At 51.7% G+C, this 16,274-nt stretch overlaps 1 protein-coding gene across 8 annotated transcripts in view; it reads left to right on the top strand.

Annotated features, from left to right (window-relative positions):
- GRIP2 (glutamate receptor interacting protein 2) overlaps positions 1-16,274 on the top strand; it is a 175,567-nt gene that overhangs the window by 122,461 nt on the left and 36,832 nt on the right. Inside the window, exon 1 of one of the 8 annotated variants that reach the window (XM_075574625.1) lies at positions 11,237-11,380. The exons of 6 other annotated variants lie outside the window; for them this stretch is intronic. In XM_075574625.1, the coding sequence (XP_075430740.1) occupies positions 11,317-11,380 (64 nt within the window). In that variant the 5' untranslated portion in view covers positions 11,237-11,316. Of the gene's footprint in view, positions 1-11,236; positions 11,381-15,270; positions 15,425-16,274 lie in introns of those variants that run through there. One more of the 8 variants, XM_075574630.1, reaches the window with a different exon arrangement.

Raw genomic sequence — 16,274 nt, 5'->3', positions numbered from 1 at the left:
GGGCAGTCAGCCCCACTGACTGCGCGCAGACCCCGGGGGTGAGTGCAGAGCACCGCATCGCTCCGAGGCTCTGCAGCCATGTTCGCGGTGTCACTCAGGTGTCGCTTTGGGATCGTGAGGCGGCGACTGAAAGGTATGGTGCTGTGCGCCGTGCAGGTGTCAGCGAGCTCTGCAGCGCATTGCAGAGCACTGAAAGGTATTGTGCTGTGCGCTGGGCGCCGTGCAGGTGTCAGCGAGCTCTGCAGCGCATTGCAGAGCACTGAAAGGTATGGTGCTGTGCGTCGTGCAGGTGTCAGCAAACTCTGCAGCGCATTGCAGACCACTGAAAGGTATGGTGCTGTGCGTCGTGCAGGTGTCAGCGAGCTCTGCAGCGCATTGCAGACCACTGAAAGGTAAGGTGCTGTGCGCTGGGCGCCGTGCAGGTGTCAGCGAGCTCTGCAGCGCATTAGGGAGCACGGAAAGGTAAGGTGCTGTGCGATGGGCGCCTTGCAGGTGTCAGCGAGCTCTGCAGCGCATTGCAGAGCACTGAAAGGGTTCAAATCTTCTCTTAACCCCTTCATTACCAGACCAGCTGCAGTGCTTTGCATGCTGCAGAGATAATGCCTGGCAGGTACCTCTGCCAGCAGCTGGGTATGATGATGCCGAGTATCTTTCTACACTTCAACTCCCTGATAATGAGCGTGCTGCACTGTGTAGTGATCCCAAGTATCTCTCTAAACTTCCACCCCCTACATATGAATAAGCTGCACTGTATAATGATGCTGAGTATCTCTATACACTTCCCCCCCCCCCTGACAATGAACGTGCTGCGCTGTATAGTGATGCTGCGTATATCTTTACACTTCCATCACCGAGTTTTTTTGTTTTCTTGACATATACAAAACCCATTACCCGCCATATAAATGCCATATAAAAACCTCAAACTATATAAAACACCAGGTTTCTTAAGAGTTAAAGAAAGAGTTAAAGATCCTCTCTGCGGGAAGCACGACTAGCCCTGCTAACCATCCAAAGGACCAAGCTTGCACGTTTAAACCCTTTCTATGTGTTGAAGGCTAGCAGCCGAGGGGTTAACCCCAGGGTGGGCAACTCCAGTCCTCAAGGACCACCAACAGGTCAGGTTTTCAGGATATCCTTGCCTCAGCACAGGTAGCTCAGTCATTAAGACATTCCAAACTCTCAGGGTATATATTTCAGGATGACAACTTACATGTTGACGACAGGGGAGAATAAAGTGGGGCAGGGGTGGGCAACTTTCTTCTCTGCGCCCCCTTGTCTGCTCTCCCCCCCCCCCCCCCCGGCATTTTTTGATGTCACAATGTAATTTCACGCTGCGTTGCCATCGCAAAGCGTCTCCAGAAGCGGCCGGAGACAAGGTAAGGGATTTACAGAGGCCTCACACGCTCCCCCAGCATTTAATTTAAATGTTGTGGGGAAGAGCGCGGGGCCTCTGTAAGCGCCATGTCCCCCAGTTTGTGCACCCCTGGTCTAAGGCACGGAGGTAAATGACCTCTCACACCTGAAGGAAAACAGCAGAAGTAACATACACATTATATATATATATATATAAATTATCCCTCTAACTGCTTCTGTATGTGCTCCCTATAACTCCTCCCCTCACTGCTTCTATAGCCCCTCCCTATAACGCATCCTCAAACTGCTCCTATATCTCTTCCTGTAGCTTTAGTCCCCTCTTGGACTACTAGTTTCGGTAAAGGGTTGATTGCCTTGGGGGGTTAACTGTGTGGGCTCACTCCTCTCTCTCCTCCCCATCTTGTGATGTATGATGTCTATTTAAGGGTATATACAGCTGCCCCTTATGTTCTAGAAGCAGGTTCTTCAGAATTCTGAGCAGGGTCCTCACTGTGAGTCCTGTCTAGTTAGTGATATTCCCCATCTAAAGGGACAAGAAACCCAAGCTTGTAGGAGAGAGATGCTAATTGTCCTGGTTTCATAGGGTTCCCCCTACTGCAGCCTGACTGCCACTATCCTCACAGTGTTGCCAATACTGCAGCCTGAATCACATTGAAACTGCCCGTCCAGTAGGTTCTCACTTCATCCTAACTACCCTGCAAGCTGTTTCCACTCCATCATTTTCAATGGATAATTAAGTTACGTCCTTCCTCTGGGTAGGAGTGGGAACTATCAGGGAATGAAGTCCTGAGAGTTATTGTTTGCCAAGAGTTTTTGTCAAGGTACACCATCTGCGTATACCTGGGAAGGGTCCTAGACGTTCCTGGCACCCATCTTCCAATATTTTCATCCAGCGCCCAGCCTGCACCCTGTGATGGCCTGAGAGACTGGGCATTGCCACTGTACATAGCTAATCGGGTGTGACTTCCTTCAGGTGGCTGCTTTTATAACTTCTTTCTATCACCCCTAACACCTTGTCATCCATAACGAGGGAATGGGCCATACGGGTGTCTTCTGGCTCCAAAATCTATTTTAGGGAACAGCACCGTTTAGTAAATATAGCCCAATGTTTTTTTGATTTCCCAGTTTTCTCTTTGTGAACAAAGTCTGAGCCAGGTACCTGTCTGAGAGATAACAACCAAAATAAACTGTGACCAATTGGAGTGGAGGCAGGTTTGGGAATGGCTCGCTTTCCAGTTTCTAGACCAGCCCTCAAGGGGCACCAACAGGCCAGGTTTATGGATATCCCTGCTTAGACTGAGCCACTGATTGAACCCCCTGTGCCGAAGCAGGGATATCCATAAAAGCTGACCTGCTGGTGGCCATTCAGGACGTAGTGTGAGACCCCCGATCTAGAACGCTGGCGATTCCCCTGATATAGTCCTTGTTCCATTAACCCTTTGAGTGCAAGAGGGAGGGGGAGCCGAGTACCACGGCACAGTGCGGTCACGTGCCCACAGCAACCATTTTTAAGGAAATTATATTGCGTCATGGGAAAACAGGACAGGATCTAACCTGAAAAAACAAAAGCCAGTGGCGACTACGTCCTGGGGAACTCCAAGGGTTAACCCACCTCACCTCTGATTTCATGGTCTCTAAAAATAAGAAGGGGCAGCTGAAGAAGTGGCTCAGATGTGGCAGTGTGTGTGTTAACCCAACATCAACCGGTGCGCTGAAGTCTTACGTTTTTTTAAAGCAGCATTGCCACTTTGCTTCAAACTGCATTCACTTCTCTACTTCACACAGATCTGCAGAACATGGCAGTCGTTTTAAAATTGTAGCACAGATGTAAAAAGGGGTTTCAAGACATGGCAGCGACTGTGATTATTCCAAGAACTGCTCATCCCTAATTAAGCAGCTGTGGGTCTATGTAAAACTCATTCCTCGGTTACAGAATATATTGGCACTGAAGGTGTTAAGTAAATTGTCTTTTAATGTCTTTTGGCCTAAATTAGAAACTAAATCTGTCCAGCATATTAAATAATGCCACAGAGGATTAAAATGTTAAGTGAGGGGTTATATGTCAGGGATTTCTCCCTGATTCTGAGCTGGGGGGGGGGAACCTTCACTTTCTGCCTAATAAAGATTACAGATCCTCTTCCTTCATCTCCCAAATCTGACTTGCTAACAGGTGCCAGCTGCAGAACACCTGGGCGGAGCTCACCTGCCGGGGGCTGCTATGGGATGTAATTAATGACGGGAGAGCACTGGAGCAAAGCCGGGATTTCCTGGATGTAGAATGAGATCTCCTTTGGATCAGGTTTACTTGCTAAGGAGATGGGCATTTCTACTAACCTGTGCGCAGAAGTTATCCCTGTCCCAAAGAGCTTGCAGTCTAATTTAGACCAGCGTCTCCCACTTCAAAGGCCTGTACTATAACAAGGCTCTTTGCCCCAGTCAGTAACTAAAAAGATTACCCCCCCCCCCCCCTTCATTGAGGTTTAACTCTTTGCTGCCAGGTGGTTTACTCTTTTCAATGCATTGCGAACACTTCTGGCAATTAAGGGGTTAAAGAAACAGGTCTCCAGAGGAAGAGGTTTTTCCCAGGGCTGCAGCTGATTTTTCTCCCTAATCAGTCAGTGGGAAGAAGGGGTTATTAGGATCCCTGCCTTGCAGGTGCTTGTTATTGCAGGGAGCACAGAGGCGTCTCTGTCCTGGGACGGTCAGAGAGGGGGCCGCTAACGGACCCCACTGCAGGACCCACACAATGCACTACTTGCAGACCTTTCTGCGGTTGAAGGCTGCGAAAGGTGAGACCCTCTATCTTCCACACCCTGCTGAACACGCTGACCATCATTTTGTAACCCCCTTCTTAACTCGTTCAAAATTCAAGGTCTCCTTTTTGGGGGAACCGATGGGTTGACAAAGAGAAGGGACATTCGTGCATAGAAAATGTCATGAGGGACAGGGATGGCGACAAAGAGGGACAGAAACTGCTTCATGGCAGACTTGTCAAGTGCCATTGGAGCAAGTTTCACTCCTTGGAAGTCACATGTCTACACGAGTCAGGATGTCTTCATTAAAATATTGGGGTTTTCAGGTCCATATCTCCTCTATTGTAGCTCATTGGGCCTTGGCAGCTCTGTCGGGGACAGAAACAGGCGACATGTTGAGCGTGCATAGCTGCCAAATGTCCTGTGTGACCCTTGTAATTATCCATGGTTTTATAGACCGTCCTATTCCATTGCTGCCCACTCTGCGCTTTTTGCTTTGTATCTTTTCTGCCTCGTGTTTGATTAATTGGGCCAAGTGTCAGCGCTGCGTACACTTATTAGCTGAAAGTATCCAGTAATTCTTGGGATTTCTAAGACCCTCTTCCTTGCCCCCCCCCCCCGACCCTCTTCTCTCTCCTGTCCCTTTCCTTTAATACCTTTATGATGTCCCCAATTTGTTCCTGCCTCTCCTCAGTCATTTTTCTCAACTGACTTCCTCTCTTTCTTTTGTATCTGCTTTGTGTAAACTTTATAGCTATCTGACTCTTATCTGCCACCAGGCTATGTGCATTATGACGTCACCATTATTTCACATGCCAGATGCACAGCCTACCAGGTATAACACCCAGTGGCTGACTTGTTTGTCAGATAAACTGTAATGACTTAAAAATAGAATATATCCCAACGTAGACACAAACCTGCTCCTTCATTTTCGGAATTATCATGTAAAATGTGGTTACGATATCTTAAGAGGTGTCCACATGCATAGCGAACAGACAGCTTTCCAAAATATACTGTAAATTATTATGTCCGTTTAAAATATTTGGCATCTGTGACCGGAAAGGTAAAACAAACAAACATTAAATTATTCATGCCATATTATTCCTGCTCCTCCTGACAAACTTCATTAAACACAGAGCGCTTGGCCTGCCCTGACAGGCCACTGCCGGCTAATTCATGCGGATTTTCAGCTGTTCGGGAGAGATTTAAGACAAGCAGAAGACAGATATTTAGGTTAAGGAAAGAAATCAAGCTGACAGAAGTGAGGAGATGGTTTGTAAGGAGGGGGGGGGGGAGGTTTAGTCCAACACCTGCTCAAGAAATAACAGGTGCACCCTAAATCCCTCCCGACTCGCTTCAATGATGCTGCTTCCCCTCAATAATATCTTGTTATGCCGCACTGACAGTGTGCATAGCTCTGTACATAGAATTTTACAGGCACAATGAGCTTACAATGAAATGTTCTGGTGCTTGGGGTACAGGGATAAAGTGACTAACCTGAGGTCACAGGGATTGGATCTGGGGGGCACCCAATTCACAGGCAGTGTCCTTATCACTAACCTGCTCCTACATGCTCTGCCCTGGCGTGTGCTCGCCTCTCTGGGGTAACTCCGCTGATAACCTAGAGCGGCCCCTGCAGTTTATTTATTTATTTATTTTTAACTTCTAAAAAAAAAATTGATAAAGAAGTAAAGCGTCTCTGTGCACCATAAAACTGCCTATAACAGGGCAGCCAGGACATGCTGTATATTGGACTTTTTGGGTATTTGAGAGAAATTATTTTACTGCCCCCTTGTGTCTGTACAGTGTTAGTCATTCCTACACGCTGCAGGTAGCCAATCACTAATCTCGTGCTCGCCCCCCCTCTCCTCTCTCCGCCCCCCCTCTCCTCTCTCCGCCCCCCCTCTCCTCTCTCCGCCCCCCCTCTCCTCTCTCCGCCCCCCCTCTCCTCTCTCCGCCCCCCCTCTCCTCTCTCCGCCCCCCCTCTCCTCTCTCCGCCCCCCCTCTCCTCTCTCCGCCCCCCCCTCTCCTCTCTCCGCCCCCCCTCTCCTCTCTCCGCCCCCCCTCTCCTCTCTCCGCCCCCCCTCTCCTCTCTCCGCCCCCCCCTCTCCTCTCTCCGCCCCCCCCTCTCCTCTCTCCGCCCCCCCCTCTCCTCTCTCCGCCCCCCCCTCTCCTCTCTCCGCCCCCCCCTCTCCTCTCTCCGCCCCCCCCTCTCCTCTCTCCGCCCCCCCCTCTCCTCTCTCCGCCCCCCCCCTCTCCTCTCTCCGCCCCCCCCCTCTCCTCTCTCCGCCCCCCCCCTCTCCTCTCTCCGCCCCCCCCCTCTCCTCTCTCCGCCCCCCCCCCTCTCCCCCCTCTCTCTCCGCCCCCCCCTCTCCTCTCCTCCGCCCCCCCCCTCTCCTCTCTCCCGCCCCCCCCTCTCCTCTCTCCGCCCCCCCCTCTCCTCTCTCCGCCCCCCCCTCTCCTCTCTCCGCCCCCCCCCTCTCCTCTCTCCGCCCCCCCCTCTCCTCTCTCCGCCCCCCCTCTCCTCTCTCCGCCCCCCCCCTCTCCTCTCTCCGCCCCCCCCCTCTCCTCTCTCCGCCCCCCCCTCTCCTCTCTCCGCCCCCCCCTCTCCTCTCTCCGCCCCCCCCTCTCCTCTCTCCGCCCCCCCCTCTCCTCTCTCCGCCCCCCCCCCCTCTCCTCTCTCCGCCCCCCCCTCTCCTCTCTCCGCCCCCCCCCTCTCCTCTCTCCGCCCCCCCCCTCTCCTCTCTCCGCCCCCCCCCTCTCCTCTCTCCGCCCCCCCCCCTCTCCTCTCTCCGCCCCCCCCTCTCCTCTCTCCGCCCCCCCCTCTCCTCTCTCCGCCCCCCCCTCTCCTCTCTCCGCCCCCCCCCTCTCCTCTCTCCGCCCCCCCCCCTCTCCTCTCTCCGCCCCCCCCTCTCCTCTCTCCGCCCCCCCCCTCTCCTCTCTCCGCCCCCCCCTCTCCTCTCTCCGCCCCCCCTCTCCTCTCTCCGCCCCCCCTCTCCTCTCTCCGCCCCCCCTCTCCTCTCTCCGCCCCCCCTCTCCTCTCTCCGCCCCCCCTCTCCTCTCTCCGCCCCCCCTCTCCTCTCTCCGCCCCCCCTCTCCTCTCTCCGCCCCCCCTCTCCTCTCTCCGCCCCCCCTCTCCTCTCTCCGCCCCCCCCTTCTCTCTCCGCCCTTCTCTCTCCCCCCCTTCTCCCTCCCCCCCTTCTCCCTCCCCCCCTTCTCCCTCCCCCCCTTCTCCCTCCCCCCCTTCTCCCTCCCCCCCTTCTCCCTCCCCCCTTCTCCCTCCCCCCCCTTCTCCCTCCCCCCCTTCTCCCTCCCCCCCCTTCTCCCTCCCCCCCTTCTCCCTCCCCCCTTCTCCCTCCCCTCTTCTCCCTCCCCCCCTTCTCCCTCCCCCCCCTTCTCCCTCCCCCCCTTCTCCCCTCCCTCCCCCCCTTCTCCCCTCCCTCCCCCCCTTCTCTTCTCCCTCCCCCCCTTCTCCCTCCCCCCCTTCTCCCTCCCCCCCTTCTCCCTCCCCCCTTCTCCCTCCCCCCCTTCTCCCTCCCCCCCCTTCTCCCTCCCCCCCTTCTCCCTCCCCCCCCTTCTCCCCTCCCTCCCCCCCTTCTCCCCTCCCTCCCCCCCCTTCTCTTCTCCCTCCCCCCCCCCTCTTCTTCTCCCTCCCCCCCCTCTTCTTCTCCCTCCCCCCCCCTCTTCTTCTCCCTCCCCCCCCCCCTCTTCTTCTCCCTCCCCCCCCCTCTCTCTTCTCCCTCCCCCCCCCTCTTCTTCTCCCCTCCCCCCCTCTTCTTCTCCCTCCCCCCCCCTCTTCTTCTCCCTCCCCCCCCTCTTCTTTTCCCTCCCCCCCCCCTCTTCTTCTCCCTCCCCCCCCCTCTTCTTCTCCCTCCCCCCCCCCTCTTCTTCTCCCTCCCCCCCCCCTCTTCTTCTCCCTCCCCCCCCCTCTTCTTCTCCCTCCCCCCCTCTTCTTCTCCCTCCCACCCCCTGCACTCGCTGACGCGGCCCCCCATCCCCCCTTGGCGCTTGCTGCTCTTCTGTCCCCCCCTGCACTCGTGACCCCCCTTCCCCCCCACACACACCCCCCGGGCTGCTCGCTTTCCCCCATCTCCCCCACCTGCACTCGTGACCCCACCCGACCCCCCGGGCTGCTCGCTGCCCCCATATCCCCCCCCCACACCGGCACCCGCTGCCCCCCTGTCCGCCCCCTGGCGCTCGCTGTCGCCCATCTCCCCCCCCTCCTGGCGATCACTGTCGCCCATCTCCCCCCCCCTTTCTGGTGATCACTTTTCTCCTGTCCCCCCCCGCACTCGCTTCCCCCATCTCACCCCCTGCACTCGTGACCCCCCCCTCCCCGGGCAGCTCACTTCCCCCACCCCCTCCCTTGTTGCTCGCTGCCCCCCTGTCTCGCCCCCTGGTGCTCGCTATCGCCCATCCTCCCTCCCCCCCCCCTGGCGCTCGCGGCCCATCTCGCTGTGACTGTCCTTTTTCTATGTGCCAATACCGTCTTCAGGAATGTTGGCGGCACCAGCGCATTACTCTGCTTTTCAGGGGCACCCATCAAATTGTGGGAGATCAGGCACCTACGATCTAAATAGATTTAACTCTTTCCATTCCAGAAGGGTCCTAAAACACATTGCAGGCCCACGAAACAAAGGGGTTAACTAGCACTTGTGTCTCTCCTCCTTTATGCCTCTGCAGCTCATGATGGGAACATGTCAGCATTGTGCATGTGTAATTAAGGAATCCTTTCTGATTAATGTGACAGCCCTGTTATTAAACTGTCTTTTTTTTTTTTTTTTAATGCGAGATGTATTAAATGTGCGGCTTCTAAAAACGGTGCGGTACATCCCACACTCTCGCACACTCTCTCGCACACTCGTGCAGCTCATCTCCGCTACTTTTATCGTGTTGGTCGTTTAAGGGCCTTTTAAAAATAATAGTTTTTACCTTATGTGAATATATTAAAGTTGCACGTACAGTAGAATGTGTGTTCCCCATAATATGAATTTGGTTACATTGACCTGGTAATGTAAATGGTATTTTGTAGCAGCTGCTTTAAAGGAGCAAGTCCTGCAATATTCTACATTTTTGTTTTTTGTTTTCTTTTTTTCTAAATCTGTTCTGTAGTATCCAATACAAGAGCGGCCAACTCCAGTCCTCAAGTGCCACCAACAGGTCAGGTGTTAAGGCTATCCCTGTTTCAGCAAAAGTGGCTCGGTCAATAACTGAACCAGCTGTGCTGAAGCAGGGGATGTCTTTAACCTGACTTGTTGGGGGCCCTTGAGGATTGGACTTGGTCACTCTTGCATTAGATAATACTTACTAAAAAAATGTTTTTAATTTGACTCTTAATGCCATTTTTAATGCATTTTAATAAGCTGAGCATCCTTTGATTTCTATAGCAGGTTTTAGCCCACTTCCCCCAGCAGGGCAAGTTCTTTGCAACACTTTCCTGTTTGTGATAATTTGTTGCCAATGTTCCCAGCTGTTTGAGCTGCAAACTGTAACAATAGATAATGGTACCTTCAGCAATATCCCGATACATTGTTGCTGCTGATTTTACACTGATTTAAAAGATTGGTTGAAACTGAAAGGCGAGAATTAATCGATCGGCAGCTTCGGTAATTGTTTTTTCAAAACAGATAATATATATATATATATATATATATATATATATATATATATATATATATATATATATATATATATATATATATATATATATATATATATATATATATATATATATATTAAAAAAAATGTATGTATGAACTGCTTAGACTGCCTTTTTAAACTCCATTCTGACCACAGCAGCCGTGTAATCACTCTGCTGAGTAATGAATGTGGGACTTGGGCTTTAACCTCTGCTTTGCCTGTATGGCTTTGACAAGGTTAAACGTCCCCTTAAAATGAAGATGTGCCGCACCCTCTTAGAAAGTGCTCTTGTGAGGACATCTGCCTCAGAGCAGGGAATAAAAGTGCGCAATGAACACCCAGACCCCTTCCCTCCAAACCCCTGATTTGTCGCATTCAATAAAGTCTCTGGAGCTGTGCAGATAAGTGGCGTTTCACAGCCTGCCCGGGCGCTCCCTACAGTGGGGTATTCTCTCGCGGCATAATAGGGTCTTGTCATTTTCTCTCACACAAGAAACTCCGGCTTCTATCGGTCTGCATTATTTTTCGTGTGTGTGTGTGTGTGTGTGTGTGTGTCACTCCAAGACTTGTGAGACATTTATGACTAAGGTCAACGTTTCGTCTTTTCTCCAGACTCCATGGACCGCCGAAACGTTAACGTTCGTAATAAATGTCTTTCCCTTTTTCACAAGTCCTGGAGTGTGTGCTACTACTTCCTATGCCAAATCCTTTGCCACTGATGATCCATGTTTAGTGGTGTGCCACTATAATCAGTTATCTTTTGCAGAAGAGATTGAGGTGCTGGCTTAGCGGGAGAGCTGGGACAGGATCCCTGGCCCGGTGGCTGCGAGGGGTCCGGCCGGTGCTGCAAGTTGGGCCCGACTTTTGCAAGACCTCTTGCCGCCGTGCCCCGGCTCTCCCCACCTGCGGGCCTCACTCTGTCCCACGCCGGGCCTCTCTGACGTCTGCATGCTGGGTTCAGCTTCCGGCATCAGAGGGAGGCCAGCAGCTCGGCGTGGGACAGTGAGGGAGAGCCGCAGGTGGGGAGAGTAGGGGATTGGCAAGAGATGTCCAGCTGCTGGGCCCGGCCAAAGGCCCAACTTGCAGTGCTGGCCAGGCCCCCTGCAGCCACCGGTCCTTGCCTGACCGTCCCCAAGGTATATAAATGTATTGGGGGGTGGGAAGAGGGTTCTTTTATATGTAGTTGGGGGAGGGGGGGGTTCTTTTATATGTATCTTGTGGGGGGGGATTGTCTGTTGGGGAAGGAATGTGAGGAGGATTGAGTGAGTGGGCGGGGCAATTGATGGAGAGGGGGAGGAGAGAGGAGTGAGTGAGGAAAAGAGGGAGTGAGACGGAGGAGAGAAATACATGGGAAGAGGGGGGGAATAGAAGGGGCTCGTGAAATGGGGGGGGGGGGGGGTGCGGCTTACAAGACCGCTGACAAGAGGGGGGTGTGGGGGGGAGAGAGGCCGCGGACGTAACTCTAGTCCTGGGCCCCAGGAAATCTGTCTGCGGCCCTGCTTAGAGGTAGTGGGACAATGCTTCTCTGATACAGTTGCAAGATTTGAGAATGACCTATAAAGTATTCCTAAAAAAGGATCTTGTTCGATATAATTCGGCATTACAGCAGACCGGTATGTATGTGTATTTATTAGAGCTACTTGCATGACCTGGGCTTTTTAATTTTGCTTCTAAAATAGTTTGCAGAGTTTGTAAGTTTTATTATTTATAAAGTTAAACAAAATTCAACTGGGGTCTTTCAATTAACATTTTATTGAATTGATATTACCTTCAATCTTTATTAATAATCATGAAAGCAATAAAAGTCTAAAGATAATGCCGCCTTTTCGGCCTTTGTATGTGAATTGTCTGGTTATATTACAATCTGGAGATTTCTGCTTATTTATGTCTTCCCATCCCAAGAAATGTTCCAGCCACTACATTTCAGGGGTGGTATAAATACTCCCTGTGGGACAAAATTACGTATTTTCTTTTTTCTTTTTTATGCATTTTAGTTTGCATTGACAGGACAAAAAAAACAGAAATGTGTGTGTTTACTTTAAAAGAAGTTCCTGTTCAGTTAATCAGTTTTGGACATCGGTTCCAAATGTAAAAAGCACATTACATTAAAGTATATTTTAATACACATCTGAGTTTTAGGGGACAGAAAAGGAAAAATATTGTAATTTTAAATAGCAGCTCTGGCAGCAGACACCGGAAGCTATAAAGACTTCCAGGTCAGACAGCTAGAGGGCGCTCCTCTGCTGCCTGCTGATTCCTCTACCGGCTTCTGTTTGCCGGGGTCCGCTGCCGCATACCATCCACCCCCACACCTGTCACTACAGGGGGGGTGGGGGAAGAGAGCGGGCCCCCAAAGAGTGCGGGCTGCCGGGATTTAGCTACACCCCCCCGACAGTGTAAAACTATCACTCATACAGCTACTCATATGCTTTCTTAAGGAGGTGTGTTTTGAGTTGTCTTAAAGGTGGATAGAGAGGGTGTTAGTCGGATATTGAGGGGTAGGGCATTCCAGAGGCGTGGGGCAGTCAGTGAGAGGTTTAGGCTAAGGCCCAGGTATCTCCGCTGCAACGCGCGCCCGCGAGATTGGCGGCGCGTGCAGCCGATTCCCTGGTCTGCAGCTCACTGCAGGAAGAGAGACCGGGGGGGGGGGGGGCGGCCATGACGTCACCCGGCAGGTTTGCCCTCATTGGCTGAACCTCATTGGCAGGAGCAGCTCTCGCCCCGGCGCTGCGGCCCCCCCTCGCAGCGGGCCCGGCACCATTGAGGGGAGGGCTCTCGTCCCTGCAGCTTCCGCCACAGCGGACGCTGTAGTAGGCAGCGGGGTCAAGGCCTTAAGGCGGAGAGAGGGCTTTAGATACAAAGGGGGTAGAGAGAAGAATGCAAGAGTCGGGATGGTGTATAGCGAGATATTAGGGCTGAGATGTTAGAAGGGGCAGAAGAGTGTAAAGCTTTAAAAGTGAGGAGGCGCGCGTGACGTCACGCCACGTGTGCCTGCTGTACAGGCGATTTGTGGGGTCTGGAGGAGACTCGAACAAGAGCAGCTCTAATTCAATGTTTCGGGGCTTACCCATGACCTCACGTGAGCGGTTCGCCCTCATGGCTGAACCGTGCATATGACCCAGCCGTCGCATGGCAAAATCAAAAAATGTTGTCTCGCCAAGCATCAGCTGCATTGTTTCTCTCATACACGCACGCTCTATGGCCACGCGCATTGCCCTCCTGCCTTTTGTTTTCGGCGTGCATGATGTCGCTAGCGTTGTCTTACTATAGACGCGGGCTTACTGTACATCTGATGCGATAAAGCCGGTTAACGTGAAATATAAAACCAAATTCCGAGAGCGAAGTTGCTATATACCAATGTGTGTGAACGTCTCATGGCTGCGCCTGTTCCTGGTGCATGTTGGGTAAAGTAACGCAAAGTGCTTTGCAACATGACTGAGGCAACAATTTAACATCCAGACTGTTTGATTTGTCTCCACATGAAGTGTCACTGCCATTCACCTGTGTGACACCCGTGCTTGTGAGTCACTTCTTGTGAGTGAGCTGTGGCAGAGAGACAGGTGATTTTGCTTGAAGGGGTTAAATGGAGAACTAGTCATTTGTGAAACACACACCACACACACACACCACACACACACACACACACCACACACACACACACCACACACACACACACCACACACACACACACCACACACACACACCACACACACACACCACACACACACCACACACACACCACACACACACCACACACACACACCACACACAGCGCCTTGAGTTTGCTTTTCCAGGTTTTCTTGCTGATGCATTTTATAGCAGAATAAACCATTCTCTGTAGGGCCCTTTCCATGGCGGATGGAAGGGGCAGAATTGCCAACCTCCCGTGACTGAAGCCTGTGGAAATTGTGATTGTTCCGAGACACCAATAGTGATCACTGAGAATCACAGAAGAGAGCGCAGTTTACCTGACAATATTAGTGGGCCAAAAAGTCGTTTTCCTATCGTGTCCTAAAACTATAACCCGAGGTAATAACACTGCTCAAATGTACCCCTATTATTTCAGCAACCTGTTCCGCATCCGGGGCGACCACTCCTTCCCCACCATCCACCCCCAATATTATAAATGTTAGTTTTGATCACTTAATCGAGGAAGTCCAGTTAGTGCTGGTGCTGCTTGATGACTGGGTGATACTTGCCACTATTATACAGTGAAGGGTGCTCTGAGCTGAAGGAGAATCTGTAAAACTCGTCTAGCAAATGGACCGGAACCAGATTTGATCAAAGAAAAAAAAATTCCACAAAGTGCAGCTATTTTTTTTTTAACCTCTTCACTACCACAATAGCATGCCATGCAAAACAGGATTCTTGTTTGGTGTTGGAGAACAACACCGTATCAGGCTTACTTAAATATGGGAATAGAAAAAACAGGCTCCAGGGCAACTCCAGTCCTCAAGAGCCAGCAACAGGTCAGGTCTTCAGGATATCCCTGCTTCAGCACAAGTGGTGCAGTCTTTGACTGAGCCCTTGATTGAGGCACCTGTGCTGAATTAGGGCTATCCTGAAAACCTGACAGTGGCCCTTGAGGACTGGAGTTGTCCACCCCACTACACCAAATTTATTTCTGGTGACATTACTTTTGAAGTGTGTGTGTGTGTGTGTGTGTGTGTGTGTGTGTGTGTGTGTGTGTGTTCTAGTGCTCAGGATACCCACTCCTGCCCAAGTGAAAATAAATCTTCACCCCTTGGAAGGCTCCAGGCAGAGGATGGCTGAGCTCCCTCACTAATCACGGTCAGCAGGTGCTGCAGCTCTTCCAGTGGGTGCCCTGTATGTTGGGACCCGTGCATCACCCCAGCTCCGTGTTGGGTTACTGCCGCCAGCTGTCCCCCCCCACCCCCGCATTCCCTGTAACCTGCGCGCCACCACTGCGGCTGTTCTTGTCCTGCACGTGATTGGAGCGTGTGGGCATCTGTCCTGAGACCGGGAACCCCCCGTCACAACCCAAATACCAGACCCACCCTGCATGTGCCATGGAAGAGGCACTGCTTACGCGCGCGTGTCTGTCTACACTAAGAAATATTGGCTGCCAAACCAGGATATAATATATATTATCTCTAACTGTGCACGCAATGTCTTGTATATAATGTATACCCTGCTCACTTACAGTATGTAACTGTATTTGTAACCATGTATTATTTGTCATAACTCTGTGCCCAGGACATACTTGAAAACGAGACGTAACTCTCAATGTATTACTTCCTGGTAACACATTGTATAAATAAAATAGCAGCCCCATCTGCTTGTCTTTATAAACCTGCTCGCTCCCTGTTTGCTGGTTATTGAGCGTTCGTGTTTGCCGTGCCTCATTTTCTACTTAAATGCCGGAATATCGTGTATTTTAGAAGTGATAACATTCCCTGTGTGCTTTTGTATTGACTTTTGACCCCTCCCCCCCGAAACTTTGTTTCGTTGAGATCCAATCAGCTCAGGGTCCGGTCTGCCCGTAGTACTGTGTGGGAAGAGCCTGTGGGAGACCAGAACTGGGGCGGGAGGCAGAGAGACAGGCAGGGCTAGAGGTGTTACTGGCTGGCTGCATCCCCAGCTCCCTCTAGCAGACATGCTCTGCGGACTGAAGAAGGATTTGCACTCAGACTTCGGTAAGTGAGGCGCTTTGGGGGCAGAATTCCTTTTTGGGTCACACTTAAAGTTTTGAATTTGTTGTGGGCTGTGTAACCATCGAGGGGGATTTATTATACTGGTCGGCTACAAGGTTAAAGAGTACTGAGCTTTCTAATTTATTCTGGATGAACTACATTGTAAACCCTGCTATTCTGGCAGCCTTCGCACTCCCCAGAACACCTTTTTCTTGATGTGGGCTGGAACCTCTCTATAAGCTGTGCACGGGTCTAATGGCTGCATTGGCCTTTGGAGAACGGAGTTTTGTTGCAGGTTATTAACGCTCAACCCCTGGGAGCTGTATGTAATGTCTCACAATGGCCCTTTTTGGTGCAACATTGGAGAGGCGTTTTGGAAATGTGTATCTAAGCGGCAATTTATTAAAGTGCCTTTTTTTTTTTTACCCCTTGTGCCTCAGCTGGTGATTTAGGCTGCGTCTATAGCACCGGCGACGTCGCGTCAAAACAAATGCATTATCACCGTCACGTGCGCTTATAGTAAGCGTGGCGGCTTGGTCGTGATTGCTGGAAGTCATCGCAATCTGATTTTTCCAGCGACCGTAGCCTGCCGTCGCCGGCGCTATACGCGTAGCCTTGAGGTGGTTACAGGAGCTGTCGCCAGGCGCCCTGAGATGTATTAAGTTCTGCTCCTTGGGCAGGATGTTTTTATTTGATTTAATTTCCCTTGTGATTCCTAATTCTCCCCTGGTGTAAACTTGGCTGAAGATCTGCTCCGGGTGGAATATACCTATTATGTTACATTGCGCGCAGCTAAAGTCTAATAGTTCTGTGCGTGCAGCTACTTTTGCATTTTCATTATACCTAGCCCCCT

The sequence above is a fragment of the Ascaphus truei genome, chromosome 17, assembly GCF_040206685.1.
Source record: "Ascaphus truei isolate aAscTru1 chromosome 17, aAscTru1.hap1, whole genome shotgun sequence".
In the NCBI taxonomy this organism is placed as follows: Eukaryota; Metazoa; Chordata; class Amphibia; order Anura; family Ascaphidae; genus Ascaphus; species Ascaphus truei.
This window is presented reverse-complemented; position numbering and strand designations above follow the sequence as displayed.